Below are 24,209 nucleotides of genomic sequence, written 5' to 3'. Positions count from 1 at the left end.
TCTAGAAACGGAGAAAGAAGTTGTAAAGTCGACTAAGAAATAACATTTTTTCTCGGCGAACTAGGATGTACAGAAATCCATGGAATAAAGGTGAATTATGGGTGTCGATCAACGGGACACCTTCTTAGCCATCTAATCCACTTATGGGGCTAAATGAGAAGTGCCACCATAATATCATAAAACTAAAGGTTCGGTGACACAATTTCTAGGTCATTGCACATATGCGATATTCTAAAATTCATGCAACATAAGAAATCAACCCATGAAGCATTTATAACAAAACATGTAACATGAAAAATACATTTAATAAAATCAAAACACATACACAACATGCACATACCATTTGAAATGGAAAATACCAAGTAGAGCAACATAACAAAGCGTGTATGCAACAATAATAGTTCAGGCATAACACATCAAGGAAAAGCTCGGCATACTTGTCTAAGGCACACGAGTAAGATGTGTAGTTAAAACAATTATGCATACCGCTTATACGACTAAACTAGGGGATAGGGAAAAAGAACCCGAGCTCGTTATATTAAGAAAAATATATATCAAACAGTAAAAAAAGTATATGTAAAAGAGAGCAAGAAATATTGGTCATGAAGGCACTCACAGAGGCAATGTGCTTGAGTGGAGAATCATTTTCCTTAAATAAAATGTTCTTTCTAGGATCACGTACCAAACCAAAGTTCTTACCACTATGGAAACTAAATCCGAGTAAGATCTGCTACTGCCCCCCCCCCCCCCCCCCCGCCCCTTCTTTCTCTATCTGACCTAAAGAAAATCGAGTAAGATAAATTTAATTTATTTATTATGCATGCTGCTTATATAACTACGCCATAAGAAAATAAATCCTAGTTGCTTATGAGAAGAAAGATCCTTATGCCTCTGTGAACAGGACGATAACAGACATTCAAACGCCCAGAAAGGCAATGCGCTAGAGTGGGGAGGATAATTTTCCTTAAACCAAATATACTTTGTAGGATCATGTATCAAACCAAGTGCATCTATAGTTAAATTGCTTTGCTTATTGCTTATATGACTAAACCAGGGAAAGATAATTTGAGTTGGTTATCAAAAGATTCATATTCTCAGTGACATATTTTTTACTCTTTGATATCTCATGTCCATATGTCCAAATTTTCGGAAATATTTACATACTGGCAGACAGCAACAACAAGTAGGGTAGGTAAGTTTGCAACTAGAGTTGCCGAGTGAAAGTATGAATTCCCTGCACACAAAAAAAGTGGAGGCCTTAGTTGCATCGTTTGAACCGTGGAAAGTGGAAGCCTGTTTTGTTCATTATGTTAAATTATTATAATCTGGTATGTTGATTTGAAGTTATAGTTGATATGTTGTTCATTGTTATGTGTGTGATGATCTTGCAAAGTTAATTTCTATTCAAAGTTCATATTTTGTTCGATACATATGCAATTGTGCACAATAAATAAGTGGTGTTGCTGCACTATTTTTCAACAGCTATTAAAGCAGTCGTGCTCTATTTCATACCCCATTTTACAGCAGCCGTTGAAGACAATCACTTTTCATGCCCACAAAAGCATTTCCTGTGCCCTATATTTACTCCAAGCAATTTTAGAACAGTTACCGGAGATGCTTTGATTATTATTACTTATTTATTTTGCGAGGGAGGAGATGCTTTGAGTTGCATAGGTTGATTAAGGCATGACCAACATTTTCCCCTTAGACAGAGACGGCCACACGCGGCATCCGTGATAAATCAGTGGCGACGGGCAAGATAACATCTCAGATCGAATCCAGTAGAGCTTACTAATGGAGAGCCACGCCGCCACCATCATCATGTAAAAAATTGTTACTAGATTAAAAACCTAGCGCACTTGCAGATAGTGGATGGACGGCATCTTCTCCCCGCAAAAAGAAGAAGATGATACCCCGTGGATTACATTTAGTAGTTTGATCCACATCTCTACGTGGATCCATCGCCGTAGAGACTGGGACGGGCGACAGCACATGCATTGCCGCTGAGAACCCCATGGCCGCAAGCTTCCGGCGACTTTTTCTTGTCGTGATCCATGCATAGGTCAGTAGTAGTACTAGAAGATAGAAGAGGTGGTCTCTAGGTCATACTCGCGGTAGGTCCAAAGGAGGAAAACAAACCGGAGAGAAAAAGCCTCCGGCATACGTACACATCACCCCTCTCCCTCTCCAACGGAGCTCCAAAAAGTAAACGCCTCGATCGGGCAGGGTCAAGAACGGGGTACCCACCCACCCACCCACCCACCCCCCAAAGACATCACCCCCGCCGTATTCCGATGAACAGACAGCAAGGAGAAGATGTTGGAGTTATACGGCATACAGAAGAAGCAACATGATCTGCAAAAGAAGATCACGAGGTACATGAACGCAAAGACGGCCCCAGAATCCGCGAACAAGTGCGCGCCTGGCACCAAATCTCGCCATTATTCGCCTTTGAGCTGAGCCTCCCACTTTGCTCCTCAATCAAACCAAGCACCCATACGCATCAACGACGACGACGACGTTAATCATTGATTGCTTTATGTTATCATCAGAGTATGCGCGCTCCATCCCAAAGATAAGCTCCAAGTGCTCTCCCCATGTACCTACCACTACTACTGCGGGGAAAAGGAAGATCGAGAAGAAGCGCCTTGCAGACGCTGGAATCTTGAGCATCGGTTCCTTTCATGCGTCGACGACGGCGACGCCCGCCTTTCTTTCTTTCCCTGTTCGATGATAACGAATGAATCACCGGAGCCGCCTGCTCGCCGAACAGGCGACACGCGTAAGGGGCAGAATTTTTTTGAAACGAACAGACGAAAAAAATACTCCTTTTCCAGTAAATAATTTTCTCATTCCGGTGAGAACTTATCAACGGCTGTCAAGTCAATGGCCGTCGATTTTCGCCGGCGACATGCAAATACCGAGCAGGATTGACATCTACGCCACCGTAAGTTGTTGATAGTTGTAGTTAATTAGGGTCGTACCATCGGACCAGAAAGATACAGTATTAGATATGCAATAGATAGATATAACAGACAGATATACGTAGCTGGTGGATTATTATACGGGCACGGCGCAGTATTCAACACCAGCTTCCAAAGCCGGGTGACGAGACCCTAGACAAGGATATGCAACAGCTAAAATGTAGTGGTAGTATTGCATAGGGAAGTTGGACTTTTGCATACCAGAACCGGAGGCTGGCCGCTGGCTCAAGCAACAAGGTCAAACATGAGGAACGGGGCCCGCGCGCGCGGGCGGGGGCATTCCTTTCTTTTTTCCTCCTCCATGGACTGGAAAACACGCTAGCGGCAAACGTGCAAAAAGAGCTGATTAGGATGTGCGTGTATGCGTCCACATAGCGCCTCACCTTAGCCATTTTCCTCGAGGGAACAGCGGGGCAGCTTCTTCCTCCTCCATGCTCCTCTGCGCCACGAACCCATCGCCCATGGTGGCCGCCTAGGCAACCAGGGTCCAAGTAGAGCAAAGCAGCCCCTGCGGCACCCGAGTTTCATGAGAGGGAACCATGCAGCCGCTCAGTTCATCATGCCGTAGCAGCAGATACACCACCAGATCATCCGTGCCGTTCGCTGGTTTTGTGGCTGCGGCTCTTCTGCTCTCCTTCGCCTCCCCGGCCAGCTCCTGCACGGAGCAGGAGAGGGGCGCCCTCCTCGGCTTCCTGGGCAGGCTCGTGCCGGGCGGCAGCGGCGGTCTCAACGCGTCGTGGGTGAACGGCACGGACTGCTGCCAATGGGATGGCGTCCTCTGCAGCGGCGACGGCACGGTCACGGACGTCTTGGTGGCTTCCAGAGGTCTCAGAGGGGTCATCTGGCCATCCCTCGGCGATCTTGCTGGCCTCAAGCGTCTCAACCTGTCCCATAATTGGCTTGAAGGCAGCCTACCGACGGAATTGGTGTTCTCCAGAAGCATTATTGTCCTCGACGTCAGCTTCAACCGCCTCAATGGTCATCTGCAGGAGTTGCAATCCTCAGATACTGGCCTTCCTCTCCAGGTGCTCAATATCTCAAGCAACTTATTTCATGGACAGTTTCCATCAACAACATGGGGGGCCATGAAGAATCTGGTTGCTCTTAATGCGAGCAACAACACCTTCACAGGACAAATACCATCTTCTATCTGCACCAATTCCCCCTTATTTGACATGCTTGACCTTTGTTTCAACCAGTTCAGTGGCAGTATTCCCCCGGGGCTTGGCAGTTGCACCATGCTGAAAGTGCTCAAGGTTGGACACAATAGCCTCACCGGAGCTCTCCCCGCTGAACTCTTCAATGCTACCTCACTGGAGCAGCTCTCCTTACCCAACAATTTCTTGCAAGGAGTTCTTGATGGCTCCCACATAGCAAAACTAAGCAGTCTGACTGTCCTTAATCTTGGATCGACTGGTCTCACTGGCAAGATTCCAGATTCTGTCGGCCAGCTAAGAAGATTGGAGCAACTCTACTTGGACAACAATAATATGTCTGGTGAGCTGCCATCGGCCCTAGGTAACTGCTCAAGTCTCAGATACATTACCATCAGAAACAACAGTTTTACCGGGGAACTTGGCAAAGTCAACTTCACCATGTTGGATCTGAGGACAGCTGATTTTTCATTGAACAACTTCACTGGTACAATTCCTGAAAGTATCTACTCATGCACCAACCTAGTTGCATTACGGCTGGCTTTCAATAAATTTTATGGCCAGTTCTCACCAAGCATTGGAAATCTCAGGTCCCTCTCCTTCCTTTCAGTCACCGGCAACTCTTTTACAAATATCACAAATGCACTTCAGATGCTCAAGAGCTGCAAGAATCTCACCTCCCTGCTTATTGGAACCAACTTCAAGGGTGAAACCATACCACAGGATGAAAGAATTGATGGTTTTGAGAAGCTTCAGGTACTCACCATAGATGATTGCTCATTGGTTGGGCAAATCCCTCTTTGGATATCAAAGCTTGAAAAATTGGAGATGCTAGACCTATCACTGAATCAACTCACTGGACCGATACCATCCTGGATTGATGGGTTGGGCTTCCTATTCTTTCTAGATATATCAAGTAACAAGCTTACAGGCAATATACCAGCTGCATTGACAAAGTTGCCGATGCTGCTGTCTGAGAAAAATGCTGCCAGGTTGGACCCAAAGTTCCTTGAGCTGCCTGTATTTTGGACGCCATTACGTCAATACCGGATGGTCAGTGCTTTTCCCAACAAACTGTGTCTGGACAACAATAATTTCACCGGTGCAATCCCTCCTGAGATTGGACAGCTGAAAATGCTCGACATCCTCAATTTAAGCTCCAACAGCTTAACTGGTGAAATACCACAAGAAATCTGCAACCTCACAAACCTGCAAATGCTTGATCTGTCGAACAACCAGCTCACAGGTACAATACCATCTGCACTGAATGGTCTGCACTTCCTTTCTAGATTTGATGTTTCTAACAACAAGCTAGAAGGGGAAGTTCCAAGTGGAGGACAGTTTGATTCTTTTTCAAATTCTAGCTACATTGGGAATCCAAAGCTATGCGGCCCTATGATCAACAGTGGCTGCAACTCAAGACCATCTTCAGCGTCCCCGAGACGGTGGAACAAGAAGAACACTACTGCTGTTGGATTAGGTGTGTTCTTTGGAGGGCTTGCCATTCTGTTCTTGCTGGGACGTCTGCTTATGGCCCTCAGAAGAACAAACTCTGTCCACCAAAACAAGGGTAGCAGCAATGGCGACATAGAGGCAAGTTCATTTACTTCTGCGTCAGATGACTTGTGCAATGTGATGAAAGGAAGCATTTTGGTGATGGTACCTCAAGGCAAGGGAGAATCAGACAAAATCACCTTCCATGATATCTTAAAGGCCACAAATAATTTTGACCAGCAGAACATTATCGGATGCGGAGGTAATGGTCTAGTTTACAAGGCGGAGCTGCCAAATGGACCCAAGCTTGCCATCAAGAAGCTCAACGGTGAAATGTGTCTGATGGAAAGAGAATTCACTGCAGAGGTTGACGCACTCACCGTGGCGAAACATGACAATCTTGTGCCTCTATGGGGCTACTACATCCAGGGAAACTCGAGGCTCCTCATATATTCTTACATGGAGAATGGTAGCCTGGATGATTGGCTTCACAACAGGGACAATGGCAACTCATTGCTTGACTGGCCAACAAGGCTAGAGATTGCACAAGGAGCAAGCCGGGGCCTTTCTTACATCCACAATATCTGCAAGCCTCACATTGTACATCGTGATATCAAGTCAAGCAACATCCTTCTTGACAGAGAATTCAAAGCTTATGTTGCAGATTTCGGGCTTGCCAGATTGATCCGTCCCTATGATACACATGTCACAACTGAGCTAGTGGGCACTCTGGGATATATTCCTCCCGAGTACGGACATGCATGGGTGGCCACACTGAGGGGAGACATATACAGTTTTGGAGTGGTGTTGCTTGAGCTGCTCACAGGGAAAAGGCCCGTCGAGGTCCTGTCCAAGTCGAAGGAACTTGTTCAATGGGTACGGGAGATGATATCCCAGGGAAAGCATACTGAGGTCTTGGATCCAGCGCTGAGAGAACAAGGGCATGAAGAGCAAATGCTGAAGGTGCTTGACGTTGCTTGCAAGTGCATCAACCATAATCCTTGCCTGAGGCCAAGCATCCAAGAGGTGGTATCCTGCCTGGACAATGCAGATGTGAACCTGCAGGTGGAAATGTAGTTAAAAGTAGAACAGATATAGCTGGTAATCTTGTACTTTGCTAGACTAGGCGTAAACTGAGTAGAAGGATTGTTTCTAACAGATTGTACAGTCGTGTTTGTAGTGTACATCTCTGTACAGAAAAAAAAAAGGCTTGTAGTTGTGAGCCCGTATGTTCAATTTTGCCCCTTTCTGTGTGTGGAAACATTTCAGCTCCAAAGTCGGTTCCACGATTACGGAAAAAGTTATTCGTGTGCTTTGCTAGACTAGGTGTAAACTGGGTAGAAGGATTGTTATCTAACAAATTATACAGTTGTGTGTGTAAACTGGGTAGAAAAAAGGCTAGTAATTAGTTATGAGCCCATACATTCAATTTTGCCTTTTTGTATGTGGAAACATTTCAGCTCCAGAGTCCAGACTCTGTTCCACGATTACGGAAAGTGGGTTGACATGCGGACCGGCTTGCTGTTTGAGAAAAGAGAAAGCCGGCTCAGAGCTGCTGTTGAATTCATCTTCATTTATTTGAGCTGCTCAGTGCACTCCCGAGAACAATCCTGCAAAAACACAGTGGGAACATGTTGATATGCTAGCAGGATAATTCCGATTTCTCTGAGAAAGGCGCGCAACGTGGGAAGTCCAACATTACAGCACCTAGTTGACTAGCTGTTCCCATGACGCTGAATTTATTTTCTGAGACCACAGTCACGCGCATATGGCTTCCTACGTCCTAACTGTTGCCATCGTCCATCGAAGAGGAAGTGTAGTGTCAGCAGTATATAATGTGCCAATATGAGGTGGGGAAATCGAACTGTTGAAGCAGGTATTGATCGAGATTCCAGAGCAAAAGGAGTTCGATCCACAGGCCACAGGTCACGGACAACACATTGCAGCAGACTAATAATGGTTTCTTCGGACGCCATGAACAATCGCATGTTCGCATCTACGGCACAAGGCGGGTTTGCTGATGGACGGGCGCCGAAACGGAAAACAGGAGCGCCGGCAACAACCAAATCGAATTCCTAGGGCATCAAGTGGTTACCGTACTGACCCTCAGCCGTCGCACCACCGCAGGCCGGCTCAACTCGTCCGATGGTTGCGCCCCGCGGCGGAAGGGGAGGCGGCCTCGCGGCGCCGCGGCCGGAGATGGGGGAGGGGGGCAGTGGCAGACGGCACGGCCAGAGCCCCAGAGCCCATTTGGGCAAGTTGGCCAGGGGCCCAGACTTGCGCGCGAGCGCTATATTATGGAAACCCTATTTGACGCTCTTTGCGCACAGAAGCTGCCAGCTAGAGACGGGTTTGGACCGGCCCATTAGCAATCCCGGTTTTAGGAACCTTCTAGAGGTTTCCAACCGTTTTTTTACGGTTTCCGAAACTTTCTAGAAGATTCCCTGAACCGGTTTTTCATTTTTTAACTTTTTTCTTTATTCTTTTCAGTTTCTTTTTTTCTGTTTCTGTTTAAAAATGTTTTGGCTTTTCAAAAAATGTTTCTGAATTTGAAAAAATGTTCCAGAATTTGACAAAATGTTCGGAATTTGAAAAAATGTTCTGAAATTTGAAAAAATGTTCCCAATTTGAAAAATATTCCTAAACTAGAAAAAATGTTCCGGATTTTCAAAAAATGTTCTGAAATTGCAAAAATGTTCGGGAATTAGAAAAAATGTTCCGGAATTTGAAACGTTCCGAAATTTGAAAAAATCATCCGAATTTGGAAAAATGTTCCGAAATTTGAAAAAGTGCTGCGGAATTTGAAAAAATGTTCCGGATTTTCAAAAAAAATTCCAGAATTTGAAAAAATGTTCCGTAATTTTGAAAAAATGTTCAGGAATTTCAAAATTTGTTATGGAATTTTTATCAAAATATTTCAGCTTCTTCAAAAAATGTTCCCAAATTTGGAATAATGTTCCATAATTTAAAAAATATTCCAGATATTGAAAAAATATTCTGGAATTTTAGAAAATGTTCCAGAATTTGAAAAAATGTTCACAATATGAATTTTATTCATGTTTTGATTTTTTTATAATTGAAAAAATGTTTTATGGTTTCAAAAATTGTTCATGTTCCAAATTTTGTTCACAATTTGAAAACTGTTCATGGTTTCAAAATATTTTTCCAGATTTGAAAAATGTTTATGGTTTTATAATTTTGTTCGTGAATCTGAAATTTGTTCATATTTAAAAAATTGTTAAAAATTCAAAACATGTTTGCTATTGCAAAAAATGTTCTAAATTTTCAAATATTATTCTTCAAATCCTAATTTTTTTTTGCTTCAAATTAGAAAATAAAAGGAAAAAAGAATGAAAAAATAAGCAAAAAAGAAAAGAAGGAACAGAAAGAAAAAGAAAAACAATCTCGGCTGGCCCAGTCGGGTGACCCCTGTGTGTCCGCTCGGCAGTTGGCCACAACGAGCGGCGCATAGGAGGTCCCCTATATTATCTCCAATTAAGGGAGACGGTAGCGGGCCGACCTACTCGAGCAGTTATTCAGAAAAAAAAAACAGAGTGAAAAATGTTACTCGTCAAAAACAAAAAGAGTGGAAAATGTGCCCGCGCAACGCTGCTAGCCACTACACCACAATCAAGGGCATGTTTGGTTGCTTTCGGCTACAGTACCTGCGTTGCATACCCATCTTCAACCAGCCTGGTTCTTCATATACAACCTCATATGTAGCAGATGCAACTTGTTTGGTTGCCTCCATGACATGAAGGGGCACTTACTCCCCTGATGTTTGGTTGTCGTTTTTGTGCTTAGGATGTGAGCAGATGCAAACTTCAGCTGTTTGGTTGCAAACAATGTTTGTGTTCTGCTCACCGATTCAAATATGTTGTCCTTACCACCACATGATCAGTACAAAACAAGCAACGGAAATCACAGCAAACTACTTAGATTACCGGCAAACAACTTAGATTAAACAAAGCAAGCAACGAAAATGACCGCAACAACAAATTTAAATTAACAACAGGGGCATCCTCATTCCCTACTCCACGCCAGGGTGCCGCTTCTGGCCAAAATATTAACAAGTTCACATCACAAGTACCATAAGTTCTAGCGAGACAACATAACAAGTTCAACACTAACACCTAAGGTAACTACATTGCATGCTCAATGTCACCAACGCAGTTTGTGCTTGCTCCAATGAAACCTGCACATAATCGAGGAGTCGTGGTTGTAGATTTGGACCTTCAGACCGAGTCCTGAGATGAGTTGAACGAGGAGGTCGTCGGAGACGATCCGGTCGCGGTGACAGAAGTAGTTCCAGCCCCCAGCCAAGCACCATGTGCCCCTCGAAGTTCTGAACCTGCACACAGAACTCGCACCACTTGTTCACCGAGAGCCTGACCATACGCGAGAGCCGCCTAATGACCAGCCACTCGTTCATCACCTACACAAACTTGCGAGGGATGACGAGCATGGCGAGGTCCACCCTCTTAAGCCACATGTTCGTGGGGATGAGATCCTCGACGCCCTCAGCTCCGGTCACCACGTGAGCTCCTCCACCCGCCACGTCCTAGTCACTCTTCAATACCTTGTCAGGTAAGATGACAAGTATTAGAGGTGCTTGCAAAATGAACAACCACTGATCAGTGGCATTAACTCTTCTGCAAATGCCACTGATCAGTTGCACTAGCACTACAGCAAATGGCACTAATCAGAGACATTTTCCCAAGAGCAAATGCCACCGATCAGTGCACAAACTCGTTGTCAAATGCCACTTACCAATGGCACTTGCTCTTGAGAAAATGCCACTGATTAGTGGCATCGGGTCTTGTGCAGCTGCCACTCATCAATGCACTATCCTAAGCATGTAAACATCTAAAAATAGCACCCATGTGCACCCATGCACATTTGGCAGCATCCTAAAATGGTCCTACTACATGCATGTATAACAATCTAGAGCATGCAACACAAAAACCTAGCTTGAACATGTATGTAGCAACATGAACGTGATCCTAGCTTTAACATGAACATGCCATTTGCATGAACACAGATCCTAGCAAGACCCTAGCACTAGCAGAAGAACATTATCCTAGAACACACACTGTAGTAAACAAGAACCGATCGATCGGGTTCGATTCAATTCGGATCAAATCGAATCGGATCTACTCGAATTCTACAAAAGTAGTAGCACATGCCTAAGAAAGAAACCCCTAATCTACATCTACGAGCAAGCATTGGGGATTCTTTGACTCATCGGAGCTTGCGCGGTCGCAGCGAACCGAGGCTGGGATGAAAACCCCGACGGGAAGGGAGAGGTGGCGGAGCAGAGGAGGAGCCGGCCCTGGCAACGGTTGGCGACATCGGCCCCGTGCTCATGGCCATGCTGGGGGTCGAGAAGGACAGCCCGCCGACAAGAGAAAACCCTTGGATGAGGGTCAAGAAAACCCCCCTGCCCAATGGGGGTCCTAAGAAGTGGCGGCTCCGTGGACGGTGCCGGTGCCGAGCCCAGGACCACGAGGTCCGGAACCGGTGGCGGAGTAGGAACGGCTGGCACCACGTTGGCCGACCCTCGTGGTGGCCGGTAGCAGATGGGAGACGACGCTCGCTGAAAAGACCACGATGTTGCCTAGAGGGGGGGTGAATAGGCGTTTTAAAAACTTCTACAAATTTGGCTTAATCCTAATGCGGAAATAAACTAAGAGGATACTTTTCAAACACAAATCCTAAATATACTAGGCTCAACTACGTGCATCAACAACTTGTTCTACCAAGATGAATCATAACAAGATTACTCACAAGCACAAGTAAGTTACACAAACTTACTTGACCAGTATCACAAGATGTGTAAGTGTATGACACAAGTTAGCAAATCACACTAAACACAAGATATATCAATAGTAGCAAGTATGAAGTGCGGGAAATAAAGTGTAGGCCTGGCTGATTAATCTTTACAGGGAAATATCCAACACAATATAATGAGGACAACAATATGTAGTGAATGTACGCTCAAATAACCACAAGTAAGGAGTTAGGATTAAGGATAATCGAAGTCACGGAGACGAGGATGTATCCCGATGTTCACTTCCTTTGAGGGAAGCTAGTCACTGTTAGAGAGGTGGATGTTACCACCAAGGCACACCAACGCCACGAAGGCTCACCCTATTCTCCCTTTGAGACAACACCACGAAGGCGTTTCTCAACCACTGGTGGTAAGCCTTTGAGGTGGCTTCCAAACCCTCACAAACTTTTCGGGGGTAATCACGACGGTTTGATTCCTCTCCGAAGAACTCCTACCGCCTAGGAGTATCCAACCTCCAAGAGTAACAAGATCGTGAGGACTGCTCAAAACTTGCTTAAATCACAAATAGCTTGGGTTGAGAGGAGGAGAGGGAGACGATCTATCTTTTGATTGGAGCAACCCTCAAAGGCACTCATAGATGCACTTGGGATCTAGCTTTTGGTGTAGGCAAATGGGAGTGAGAAAGAAAGATGTTCTTGGAATCTTTTGGCTGTCTTTTTGGTACCTCCCACTCGAGGTGGGAGAAGACTATATATAGTGGTGGCACAAAGGTGACCGTTGGAGCTACTTATGCAGTGCAGTTTCTGGACGTACGGCAGCTCACGGTCGTCCGGATAGCCACGAGGGGTCGGACGTCCGACAGTGGTCGGTCGTCCAAAAGATGAAGAAGGTATCTGATTACCATAGTGTTTGGTGGAGAGGTAATCAGCATACGGTCGTGCGGAGGACGTTGGTCGTCCGAAGACACAGAAGATATTAGGTCAGCATCAGGTGAAAAAGTGAACAACGCACGGACGACTGAAAGTCATCGGTTGTCCAGGACACGGTCGTCCGGAATGGTCGGAAGTCCGACATTTGGATTTGATGGGTGGCAATGGAATTCCTACCGTACCCGCACGCCAGGTCCTCGGATGACCGGAGGGACTGGAAGTCTGACATTTTGGATCTTGGGTGGCTTAGGATTTCCGGACGGCGTCGACCATCCGGGGTCCAGACGTCCGAGAACCACCGGACGATCGAACAGGAGCAGACCAACCAGGAAGATAGAGAGAGTGGAATTGCCTAGAGTTTTGAGCAAGTTTCTTGCAAGACCCAGTAATGCCCACTTAATAGTGCGGGATCCCTAAAACTCAAGAATCGTAAAAGAGCAACACTACATAGCTACCAATAACCCATACTTGAGTGTATACGTTTATTCGGTGGTCATCACTCCGCACCACTAACGTCAAAGGAACTAATACCTTTGAGTCATGCCTTAGACTTGAGCTTGATGTTATTGTTTCTTTCTTCTTGGCTCAAGATGAAGGCAAGACATTGATGAAGTCTTCAAGTAGCTCTCCCATACACAATGTGGAAAGCCTTGCTTTGTATTCATCCTCATTTGTGTATCATGTGAACATCCACAAGCTTCAAGCATGTAATCCTTAGAAATGGTTATCTTGAACTTGTCCTTGTCAAACATGATCATGAACCCTTGATGTCATCATCTCATGGACACTTGGAATCTCCCTCTTGATGCGAGCCCATGAGATTTACCTAACCCTTATAGACATAGACAACACGATAGTATGGGTTAGTACACAACGTGCACTTGACAATTACTTACCATACCACATGATCCCATGTGGTACATCATTTGCGCTTGTGTGATGACCAACTTTGAGTTAACTCTTTGATCTTCATCTTGGTCAATATTTATCTTAGATCCATGATTAATCTTGATGCCTTGAAGGCCCTATTGATTTCTTGTTAGGCTTCATTGCTTTAAGAAATGATTGCCAATATCTCAATTCACCATGACCATATCAAGTTTCTTCATGATCTCATATTGGCTATAACTTGCTCGTTTTCATGATACAACATGTGAGCTCATCATGATCCTATTTTCAAGACATATGTAGAATTCTTCTTTTTAATTATTCTCTCAAGATCTTGATCCATCATGGCTCAAACCATAAGCTAAAGCATGAGAATGTCTGAGATCCTCAATGAACTCCACATAGATCACATTAGTTCATCACATGGAATTCATCTTGATCGTATCATATTTGATTTACTCATTGAGCTCATCCTTGATGCATGCACAACAATATGTATATGACATTCATTTAGAATTCATTCGAGCTCCTTCTTGCATATTCATGGAACAAGCATACTTCAAATCATCCAATATTCTTCATGTGTTGCATATAGAACATTCCTTCAAATGTATAACTCAATGCAATAATTAGTCCATTAGGATTGTCATCAAATACCAAAACCACACATGGGAACTACATGTACTTTCACTCGTAGCGCTCACGCCAGGTCCTTGCCCGAGTTCTGGACCCTGGCCACCCAACGGTTCTGGATGCTGGCAATGCGCTTGTCGATGGGGGTCAGAGGACAGCAAGGCGGTGGGCGAGGCGGAGCCATCGGATGAGAGGAGAGGGTGGGGCGATGAGGCAGAAAGGTGGGAACAGTGCGGGGGCGATGAGAGGAGAGTGGGAGGGGAGTTATGATACGTCCCCTCCGTCTTCCGCGCTGCCCGAGGCGTCCAACCTCCTCGCACGCGTGGCTGTGCCGAGTCAGGCTCACGAGAAACGGTCGATTCGGCAGTTTCCGCCGGGCGAGGCGCATGCCTGCTTTAATGTTCGTGCGGGCCAGGAATCGCATGCAGCCCAGCCAACCAAACAGGCCACGCACATCCCGCACGGGCTGATTGGGCTGCATGCGGAGAACCAAACGCGCCCCAAATTGGAGTATTTAGGAATAGAGGAATACTCATAAGGCACGACCTACTGGAAGTGAACATGGTCGGGTTTTATACTGATTCGCACCACCTCGACCCCAGATCGGCCGCACCATCACCACCGGCGCCACACAAGATGCGACGCGAGAACCTCCCCACTGCCAGTCGATGCACCAGCCGACTGCAACGTCGTGAGCGTCTAGCCCATGGAGAGCGCAAACCGGATCCCAAGACCTACAAGACGATGCCCCAAAGGGGGAAGCGACGATGCCGACGCTGATGCCCAGTCTGACCGGGCTTTAGGTTTCCACCTGAAGACATCGGACCAGAGGTGTGCAGGGGATGGACTCCTCGACGGCGCCTCCAAGGAGGTAACGGACGTCCACGGACGCCAACACCGCCGGCCAGCAAGCTTTCGCCCGGAGCATCACCCAACACCACATCCCCATGCGTCGCACCTCCGCTAGCCCGCACACCTCCCGAGAAGCCGCTGCACCGACAACACGAGAGAGCTACCGCCAACCATCGTTGTAGCACCACCAACCCAATCGCTGGCAGCCGCACACGAGCCGGACCCGACCAAAGCAACCAGATCTAGCACCACCCCCACGCAACACGGCAACGCGGAAGAAAGGCCCGAAGACATGGGAAGGGGGACGCCACCCCACCTCCACTCGCCGGGCAGGAGCCGCCGAGGCGCAGCCCCAGACCCTGCCGACAACGGCACCGAGGTCGCCACCCGGCAGAGACATAGCCTCGGGCCCCACCAGCCGAAGCCGCAACGTCGTGCAAGGAGGGCAGACTCCAGCGCGCCAGCTTCCGCAAGACGCCAGATCTGCGTGCGTCGGGAGCCCCGCGCATGCCCAAGATGGTCGGAGCACGGGAATCCCACCACCCCGCCGCGAGCACCCCCCCCCCCCCCCGCCATACCCGCCATAGAGCACGAGCGACACGCACAGAGGAGCACCGCACCGCCGCCCCCGCTCGCATCCGAGCCGCTCTGGCACGCTAGAGCCCCACCGTCGCCAAATCCGCGCGGGCCTTTGCCCGACGGAGGCTTATGGGCGGCGGCGAGGAAGGGGCGGTCAGGGGGGACGGCGAGGAAGGGGCGGTCAGGGGGGACGGCCCGCTGCGGAGGCGAGATGCGTCGCCCGAGTCGCCCTGGGGGGAGGACAGGGGTGGGGGGGCAATCTTCTAAAAAGACTTATGTTTAGAAACGGAGGGAGTAGCATACTTTAACAAAAACAAAAGGTGGCAAAATGGTTAGAAATGACTTAAAGTCGAAACAAATATAGAATGAATTGTTCGCGGAATTATTTCACCAAGCTAACCCTTTCGGGTAGCGCCCAACACGGGGTAGCATAGCTTCTTTTTGGCGTGACGCGGCCAGGCCGGGCCCATCCTTGGTTGTGGAAACTTTTTGTCTAGGCGTTATGCCGTGGAGCTTAGCTTCTTTGCCTTAGGCGATACACTCCGACTTAAAGAATTTTCAGCTCCCGTGAGCCCTGATGTGCTATTCTTTGCTCTCTAGCCCCGGCAATGGGCAAACATTAAATCTTTTTCAGCTCGCCCCAGACCTCATTGTGTCGCATTAGGCTGGTCACAATGGAAAGTATGATATACGCTACCTCCATAATGCATAGTATTATAATTTGGTATCATAGAAATCTCATTTATTGTCATGCATGCCACACACTAGTACGTTATTTAATATGATACAATATCATATCATGCTACTCAACCCTCTTTTTCCTCATTTAATTGTGTGTCACCCCAATTAAAATGCCTGGTTGACATGTATGATACTACATATGATACTCACATTGTGACCAGACTTATGTGAGTGAATTTGGATTGCCAAGACAACCATCACAGCGAAGTCATGTCATCATTTGTTGTTCATATCATTGCTTTACTCCACCATGTTTTTGTTGTCGTTTCTGTCAGAATGAAACTTATTAGCATTTATTCTTAACATCAATGATGCTCTACTAGTAGTCTGGTTTTGGGTCTTATTGTCTAACCTGGATTAGCCTATGCAGATTGGCACTCGACACATGCACAATCAATGTATAACACTTAAATCACATGTATATACTTATATCTATGTTCTTTTCACCCCATGAACCGGTGTATTTACTATGAAGCAGGAACTGAAATATCTCTAGAAAGATTGTGAAGAAGGGAAACCATGCATCGTCTTCTCGAAGAAGCAACATGAGTAGACCTCAATAGCTTTGAAGATGTTGAATCTGCTAAAAATGCTGCAAAAAGAAAGGTGGATATTACTTTAGAAGTGAAAGGTGGATATCATTTTGTCATTAACTATCGCCTTGTCCATTAAGAAATGCTCTCTATTGCTCTCTCGATAAACAGTTTAATTATTATAGGGCCTTAGGGGAAGGGAGGCGCTATGATGTGTTGGATAGCGTCTAATGCACATGCCCTACTCTAGAACTTAGGGCATGTTCTGAACCTCTCCTAACTCCATTAACTCTACAAATTCAACTTCTCCAGCCAGCTTCTCGCTTCACTTGGCGATAAAAAAAATGTTCAGTAGAGACCCCAACTTCTCCAAACACTGCAATGGAGGTTATTGGCCTGTTGGGCGCCTGTTTGGGCCGGCTAGAGGCAACCCACTTGGGGCGATGTTTGTACAGAGGCCGAAACGGGGTGGTTAAACGGTTTGGGCAGCATGACGTGGAGATGTTGCTCCTGGCTCGAGCGAGCTTTCTAGAGCATCAATGGCGTCGGGTGGAGCTTCTCCTTGCGATGAGTTCGATGCTCCTGCCTGACAGCGGCGCCGCCAGGCATCAACGGGAGAGGATCCGGTGGGCAAAAGGCTAGGATGGCCAAATCTCTCGGTGGAAGAGTGGATTCGGACGACGATAGGGGGAGCTGGGCGTGGAGGCCGGACCCACGACGCTGAGCCTTGCCTAGGGTTCAAGAAGGAGAGAGGGGTGTCAAAAGAGAGGGTTGTCGATTCGGGAGAACTGGGTCGTTGGACGAACCATTTTTCTAGGCAATGGCATAATCACCGTAAATACCCGCAACTCCCACTTTTCACTTTTGTGGAGTTCGGTTTTCCTGGCTTCACAATTTTACACTATGACCCAGTTTAGCTTCGTGAATTCGGCTTCGCGGAGCCCAGCCATTCGGGCTAACTCAAACCATGGAGTCCGTGGAGTTCGGAGTTGGAGGAGTTTAGAACAGGCCCTTAATGTTTGCTCGTTGTCGTGGTAAGAAAGAAACAAAGAGCATATGAGGGCTCGCACGAGCTGGAAAATCTAGCGCGTAAGTCAAAGGAGCTATGCCCATAGCATAGCGTCTAGACGAAAGGCTTCACACAACCAGAAACGGGTCCTGATATGACTACACCACGCCATGTTGACAGCGTGTGTAGCGTTTGTCAGAACTACCCCGTGTAGAATAACGCTTAAGTGTTGGACGTTACCCAAAAGGATTGACTTGATGAAATAGTTTCATGAACGGTTTATTCTGTGAATTTGTTTCGTCTTTAGGTTATTTTTGCTCATTTTGCTACAAAAGGCAGGCAAGCATCGAACTAAATTAAAATCACCGCAGATAGGACCGCGGTACGTACGCGGCTTGCCGGGCTCAAAACCTCGAAGTACCATTTCAGAAAAAAAAAAACCCTCAAAGTATACCCGTATAAGTACAATTTCCTTCCACGCACGCCGACAGCTGTGGATGGTCGAGGCCATGGATCCGCTCGCAGATTCAGATGCTCCCATGCGTGGCTGCGTCTACTTGCTGGCCAGCACTGAGAATTGGTTAATTGGGACCAATGGAGCTGTAAACTGTGACATCGTGCAAAGTGCTGTGGTAGTTAACTTAATCCAGTGCTAGAATGTGGCCATCGTCGCCATTCACCAACTTAAAAATACAGTACCACAAAAACTAAGCACATTCATCGAGGTCGCCATGCATGCATCCTACCTTCGGCCACATCCCTGGCCCTGGGACCTGGGACGGACGACAGGCTACGATCCACACACCTGCAGCAGAAGCACGCTCTGCTGCTTCGTCGATGTTCAGAGTGCAGACTACTCTCCACTGTTAACCACCATCTGCTCCCCTGCTTCCCTGATCGTTCTGTTCCGAGTTCTGAGTTCTGACAGCACAGTCAGTGGCGCGAGGTGAAAAGTTGCGGCCGCATGTTATCTTGGCCGATTAACAACGAGAAGAACATCATGATGCATGTTCGGTAGTCTTGTTGTCTGCGGAGATGCAGAGAGCTCGGACCGGTAAATGTAGACGGCAGCGCCTGCCACGGCCAGCCATGCGTTGCTGCCAAACGTCACGTGCCTCCGCCACGTGATCCCGGCAAGAGGAACATGGTTACCCAGCTTAAACAAACTGGGCAGGTAGCAAGTTAATTTAGTCCTTGGAACCAACTAACACCGGTGTGAAGGAGCTCAGGAAAACACTGGCATGCATGCATGCTTAGTCACTCTTGGTCCAGAGCAGAAAGTGTTTATCAGTACGGTCAAAGATGCAGCACATGACACCCCTGACTTCTCCCGATTAGATCACTGATTAGCACATGAATCCCCATCGCGCCCACGCTCTGAAATAGTAGCATCTTGGTCACTAACGTCGCGTATAGAGGGTCCAGATCGGGACCCGTTTAGGACCGCCGCTCGCTACTCGCTACCGAGCTACTGGCCATGGCGATTATAGTAGTGATCTGCCGCAGTGCCACTGGGAATAAAACCCTCCGCAAAGCACACGTTAACTCCCACCACTTCTCCTCGATCTTTGCTCCGATCCACATTCCTACTGCCACACCAGAAACCACACCTCACCCACCATCCTTCCTCGTCTGCGCACTGTCCTAGAAGAACATACCAACCACACCACCGCAGACCTGACTCCAGTCGTGCCTGACACCCAAGATGAGTTCTGCTTCCAGCAGGTTTTGTCGTTCGGTGACGCTGCCACTTCTGCTGCTGCTGCTGCTACTTCTGCTGTTGAGTTCGTCGTCATTGGCGCTGGCCGACGCGAGTGGGCAGCAGCAGCACCGGCCGGCCCGGCGGCTGCTGGTGTGGCCGCCGTCGACCCACGGCTCCGAGCAACGAATGCGGGTCGACGGTGAGAAGAGGCCCTTCAAAGGCGCACGCGCGAGCTTGGGGCGCCGGAAGATACCGGCCTCACGGTATAGTCCCATCCACAACAGGTAGAAAGGTACTCTGATGGCCGTGCATGCTTGCTTGTTCGCACAACCTCAGTGGTTGCGGTCTCTCGGTGGCTCACCGATGGTCGCATCGTGCCCCGAGCAAATCCATGGCCGAACTGACGCGGCTGCATTGGGTGCAGTCACCACCAAGCCTGCCCCTGCTTGCCACAACCGTGGGTGACGGTGGTTGCGGCGGCCGGCGGGGAGCTTGAGTAGTATCTTCCGCAGTTCCATTGAACATGTAAGTTCATGTGTCAGCTCGTTCTTTTGTTCCATAATTTATTCGCACACCAACTTCTTGTCATATCTCCTAACATATACAATTTGGTTTTAGGCGTTTAGCTTGCTGAAGCACAAGCTTGTGTACATGGAGGGGGAGTAAGAAAAGGAGATCATTTTCCATGCATCACTGTTGGCTAGCTTCTCACAAACAAGAAGACCAAGTCCGGCAAGGCTTCCACAACCACTCTAAACATATCCATGCATGGCAGATGATGGAGAACTCCAGATGATGAAGCTGATGATAGCATTACTCCAACGCCAGATCCATCATAGCCGAGGTGGAGGCAACATAAGCAAAAATCGAAGAAAGGGGAAGATGGTGGCATATACAAGGAGACACTCCACATGCATGCTTGTTGTGTAGGAGAAACTGGAGGCTGCCAAGTGCCAGGTAAAAGAAGAAAGAAGCAAGGTGCAAGGAGACAAGTTAAATTCGGAAGCAAGACGTGCCACTTAAGGAGGGCAAGCTCATGCGAGAGCAAGAGCAGAAGATCATGTTTTGCCATCTCTAGTTGACTAGTTCTCTACCATGGATCCAGGCCAAAAAGCTTATGTCTTGGCTATGGAACTTTGAAGATGTCTGGGCTTAATGGCTTGGGTGGTGATGGAAATGATAGTGGAAGTGCTGGTGTTTGATCTTTGTTGGGATATATTTTTCTTGCATTTAAATTGAACTACGCCGAGTATGTTGGATGAATTATGTGGTTTGATGAACATTTCTTATTATTATATGATATTTCCGTGTCAAAAAACTTGAATTTGAATTCTGGTGCTTCAAAATTATGAATTTGAATATTACTGAATTGTACTCCCTCCGTCCGGTAATACTTGTCGAGAAATGGATGCAACTAGACACATTTTAAATCTAGATACATTCAATTTTATCCATTTCTCTCACAAGTATTTTCGACTGTGAGAGTATGTATTAGAAATCTTATAGTTTATCACAGTGCTGTCAAATTAGGTGACACATACAACAAACACACAAAAAGAATAGAAAACAATAAAGAATTAAGAACTGAGAGGTATTATTGGGATCGAGGAAAAAAAACAGAGGTGAGAAAGTAAATACAATCCACAAATAAAGGGTGTCATTTTGATTCTCGGAAGCACATGCTCCTGAATGGATAGTAAATTTATTTTATAAATCTATTTTTCTTGGGAACATGGATGTTCATTTCTTATAACAACATGAAAATGCAGAATTAACATATGTTATGAGCTAAAATAATATGGTTTTTGATACTAAAGCTTTTAAACTGGCCTTTTAAATCATTGTTGTCGTTTCTTTATGTAGATCTCAAGACATGTTATTATTCACAAAAAATTGAACACAATTACAAGACACGTGCATGTATGTTGTAATTTTTTTGAACTATTTTTATGAATTAATTGTTTATATTGAAGAAACTCGTTCTCTGTTTTGTATATACACCTCAAATTGATTTTGAGGGTCATCTTTAAGATGTTCTTACACTAAAGCTAAACCTCATTGACACTTTTACTGTCCCGACCATTGCACGATAAGAAGGGCAGATACTAATTGTTTATGTGTGTATCAATGGTGGATCATTTTCAAAATGTGTGGCGATGTGGTTAGAGGCGTCCAGCTTGTTCTGCATTGTGGTCCATACTCTTTAGTAGTGATGGTCTCAAAGTCTAGCACCAAATAAAAGTTTGAAGTGTAAAAATTATGTTATCTGATATATTTATAATTATTGAAAGATAACTTTTGCCTATATATATCTTTCTTGGGCTTTGTATCTTTTTAGAAATACCACATCTACTAAAATAAACTCGGCATGATAAGTATATGTGCAATTCACAACGGTTTCATCATTCTTACTTCCCACGTATTTATAACAAACTATGTTAATTTTTTATAACTTTTTTTGTTAACATAATATATTTACTTGTATATTTCCTAGTCTACATATTGAAATGAACTACATAATGACGCTGCAAAAATGGAGTGTTCATTGTTACAATTATGATTTATATTTGCACATATACATTTCCACTAGATTTTAGTTATATGCAACCAAAATTATATAAGTTTTTTTTTTCTTAATAGGAACTTTGAGAGGTCATTCAAAAAATCTTGCATTCAAGTGTAACGAGTTTATATGTAAGAAAATAAAACACATAAATTTACATTTCTCTGTGGATTAACATGTGACGTTAAATGTGCTATAGAGTATTTATATGCAATCATGCTCATATTAGTATATTTAGTTATCTTGCTCGAGGTCGCTAAAGGGTACGATATGTGTAACTAAATAGAAAATTACAGTGTGTACAAGATGTTTACAAGTGTCTTGAGGCCACTGCTACTGCACATTCCTTGACTCTTGCATGTGTGCTCTGTATCTAGCGCGGATGTGGAATCATGTGTAGAAACATAAATGCCAATGTAGAATACAATATAATTTGGTTTATGCTTCACACAAAACTTTGTAATTCAATGACATAGAAATAACCCTCAAAGTCACCTGAGACTAACACAACCAGTCAAAATTTTGTGAATTCACAAGTAAGTTTACAAAATCATCTATCCCACTAAAGATATGGATATGTTAAGCAGTATTACATGTTACCATGCATTATACAACATTTTGATGTGTATGACTTAGGTGGCACACATTTTCGCCTTAGCTAGGGCTTTAAATGTTTTTTGCTCTTACAAAATCATGTCATCCATTCAAATGTACTTGCATGATCACGGGGAGCATGAGCTAAACTCCCAACCTGGAGTGCACATGCCCAACGAAGCCTCCACTCATCTGATGAACTAGTTCAAGTTTAATCTTGGAAAATGCATGGGCCTTATAAGTATGATAGACATTATATTACTAAGTAGTAGGAAATTTAGTGTTGGATGATGTTTCACTTAAGTTGTGGCATTGTTCATTTCCTTTTGTAAGACAAACCGTTAAGAGAAAGTAATAGAATATCTGAAATTAAGCCCAAAATAGGATGAGAGAATACATTATCCTCACACTCACCGTGAATAAGAAAATATCATCCTATGGTATAAATGTTCACACCATATATGTAACCTACCATGCATGGCATGCCATGCTGACCCTCCAATCCTTTATGGGAAAATACTGAAGAATCTTAACACTTTTTTCTATAAAGTACACTCCAAGGACACAATGGTGGAAATCTACAGATCAAGGCTAAGAAGAATAGAGGGGGCAAGGAAGGGGCAGGATCAAAGATTGCTGAAGAAAAATGAAAAGGTACCTAACAAGTTCCTCAAAGATGCTACATACTGAACTTTCTCTTAAGAGTGTGATATATTTTAATGTAAAGGTTTGGGAAATGATCGTAAGACTTGATGCTATAAATATAAGACTTGACATCTTGTTGGAATATTCTGCTAAGATGTGGCTTTCGTTACAGCTAATTCTGGTCACCTTGGGGATGAATCACTATATTACAAGCGTATGTCCCATGGATAAACATTGGAAAATTATTAGCTGGAACATCAGTGGGCTGGGAGATAAAGCCAAGTGGCTGGCCTTATCCAACAAGATTGAGGAAACACGGTGTGATATTACCTGTCTATAGAAAACCAAAAAACAAATAATTTATGCAGCCTTCATAAAAAAATTGCCCCAAAAGAATAAGTACATTTTCCTATGTTCCCTGTGTTGATGCTTCAGGGCATTCTTATAGCTTCTAATGATAGATTCTTTAATGGGGAAATTGTTTTTGCTAACAAATATGATCTATTTGTCCTCTTCACCTTATATCACAAATATCTATGTAGAATCTCAATATAATCACAAAGCTGAATTCCTAGGATGGCTAGCTAATGTCCAAATTCAACAATATGAGGATTGATTAACTATAGGTTGCCGAGGGCCCAACAAGTGCAGGGGCGTTATTACACCGTGGCCACGCTACCTCGGCTTGTGGGAGCCCCGTGCACTTTCCAGACTCTGTTTTCTTCTCGTGTGTTTGTTCTACAAGATAAAAAATTATTATATATACTTCAGTATGTTATGACTTCCACACCACATGTTTTTGTTATGTTCTTGTTTCAAGCTGTTTTTCTATCAGGGCTCAAAAACTTCATACTAAGCATCACATCGTATAACTAGCTCCTGGTAGACGTCCTTTACAATGAGGTTAACTATGAGTTGTTGTGTGATGAGGAGATCGCCGCCAATTTGAAAGAGACTACGGAGGAGGTCTATAACAAGGGCGATGAGGATTAAGAAGACACTCCTCTACCGCTTCCAGAAGACATGGAGGAGATCGAGTTCAAGAAGTCAAGCTTACCAATCTCGGTTGGAGCTATCAGTGTTAAAAAATCTTCTTGTCGTGTGCAGAAAATCATGTC

The 24,209-nt window shown here is 45.4% G+C and overlaps 1 protein-coding gene and 1 long non-coding RNA gene across 2 annotated transcripts; both read left to right on the top strand.

Annotated features, from left to right (window-relative positions):
* The first annotated feature begins 3,015 nt into the window (after positions 1–3,015).
* LOC123408977 (tyrosine-sulfated glycopeptide receptor 1-like) lies at positions 3,016–6,952 on the top strand. The gene has a single exon (XM_045101991.1). It carries the CDS (start codon positions 3,524–3,526, stop codon positions 6,707–6,709), a length of 3,186 nt encoding a protein of 1,061 aa, XP_044957926.1. The 5' UTR covers positions 3,016–3,523; the 3' UTR covers positions 6,710–6,952.
* A 12,064-nt stretch (positions 6,953–19,016) lies between these two features.
* On the top strand, positions 19,017–20,495 carry LOC123408978. Its single transcript, XR_006612816.1, has 2 exons — positions 19,017–19,814; positions 19,908–20,495. It is a non-coding gene; the product is annotated as an uncharacterized LOC123408978 (long non-coding RNA).
* Positions 20,496–24,209: the final 3,714 nt, after the last annotated feature.

This window comes from Hordeum vulgare, chromosome 7H (assembly GCF_904849725.1).
Source record: "Hordeum vulgare subsp. vulgare chromosome 7H, MorexV3_pseudomolecules_assembly, whole genome shotgun sequence".
NCBI lineage: Eukaryota > Viridiplantae > Streptophyta > Magnoliopsida > Poales > Poaceae > Hordeum > Hordeum vulgare.
Note: the sequence above shows the minus strand (reverse complement) of the source record. Positions and strands in the feature narration are given on the sequence as shown.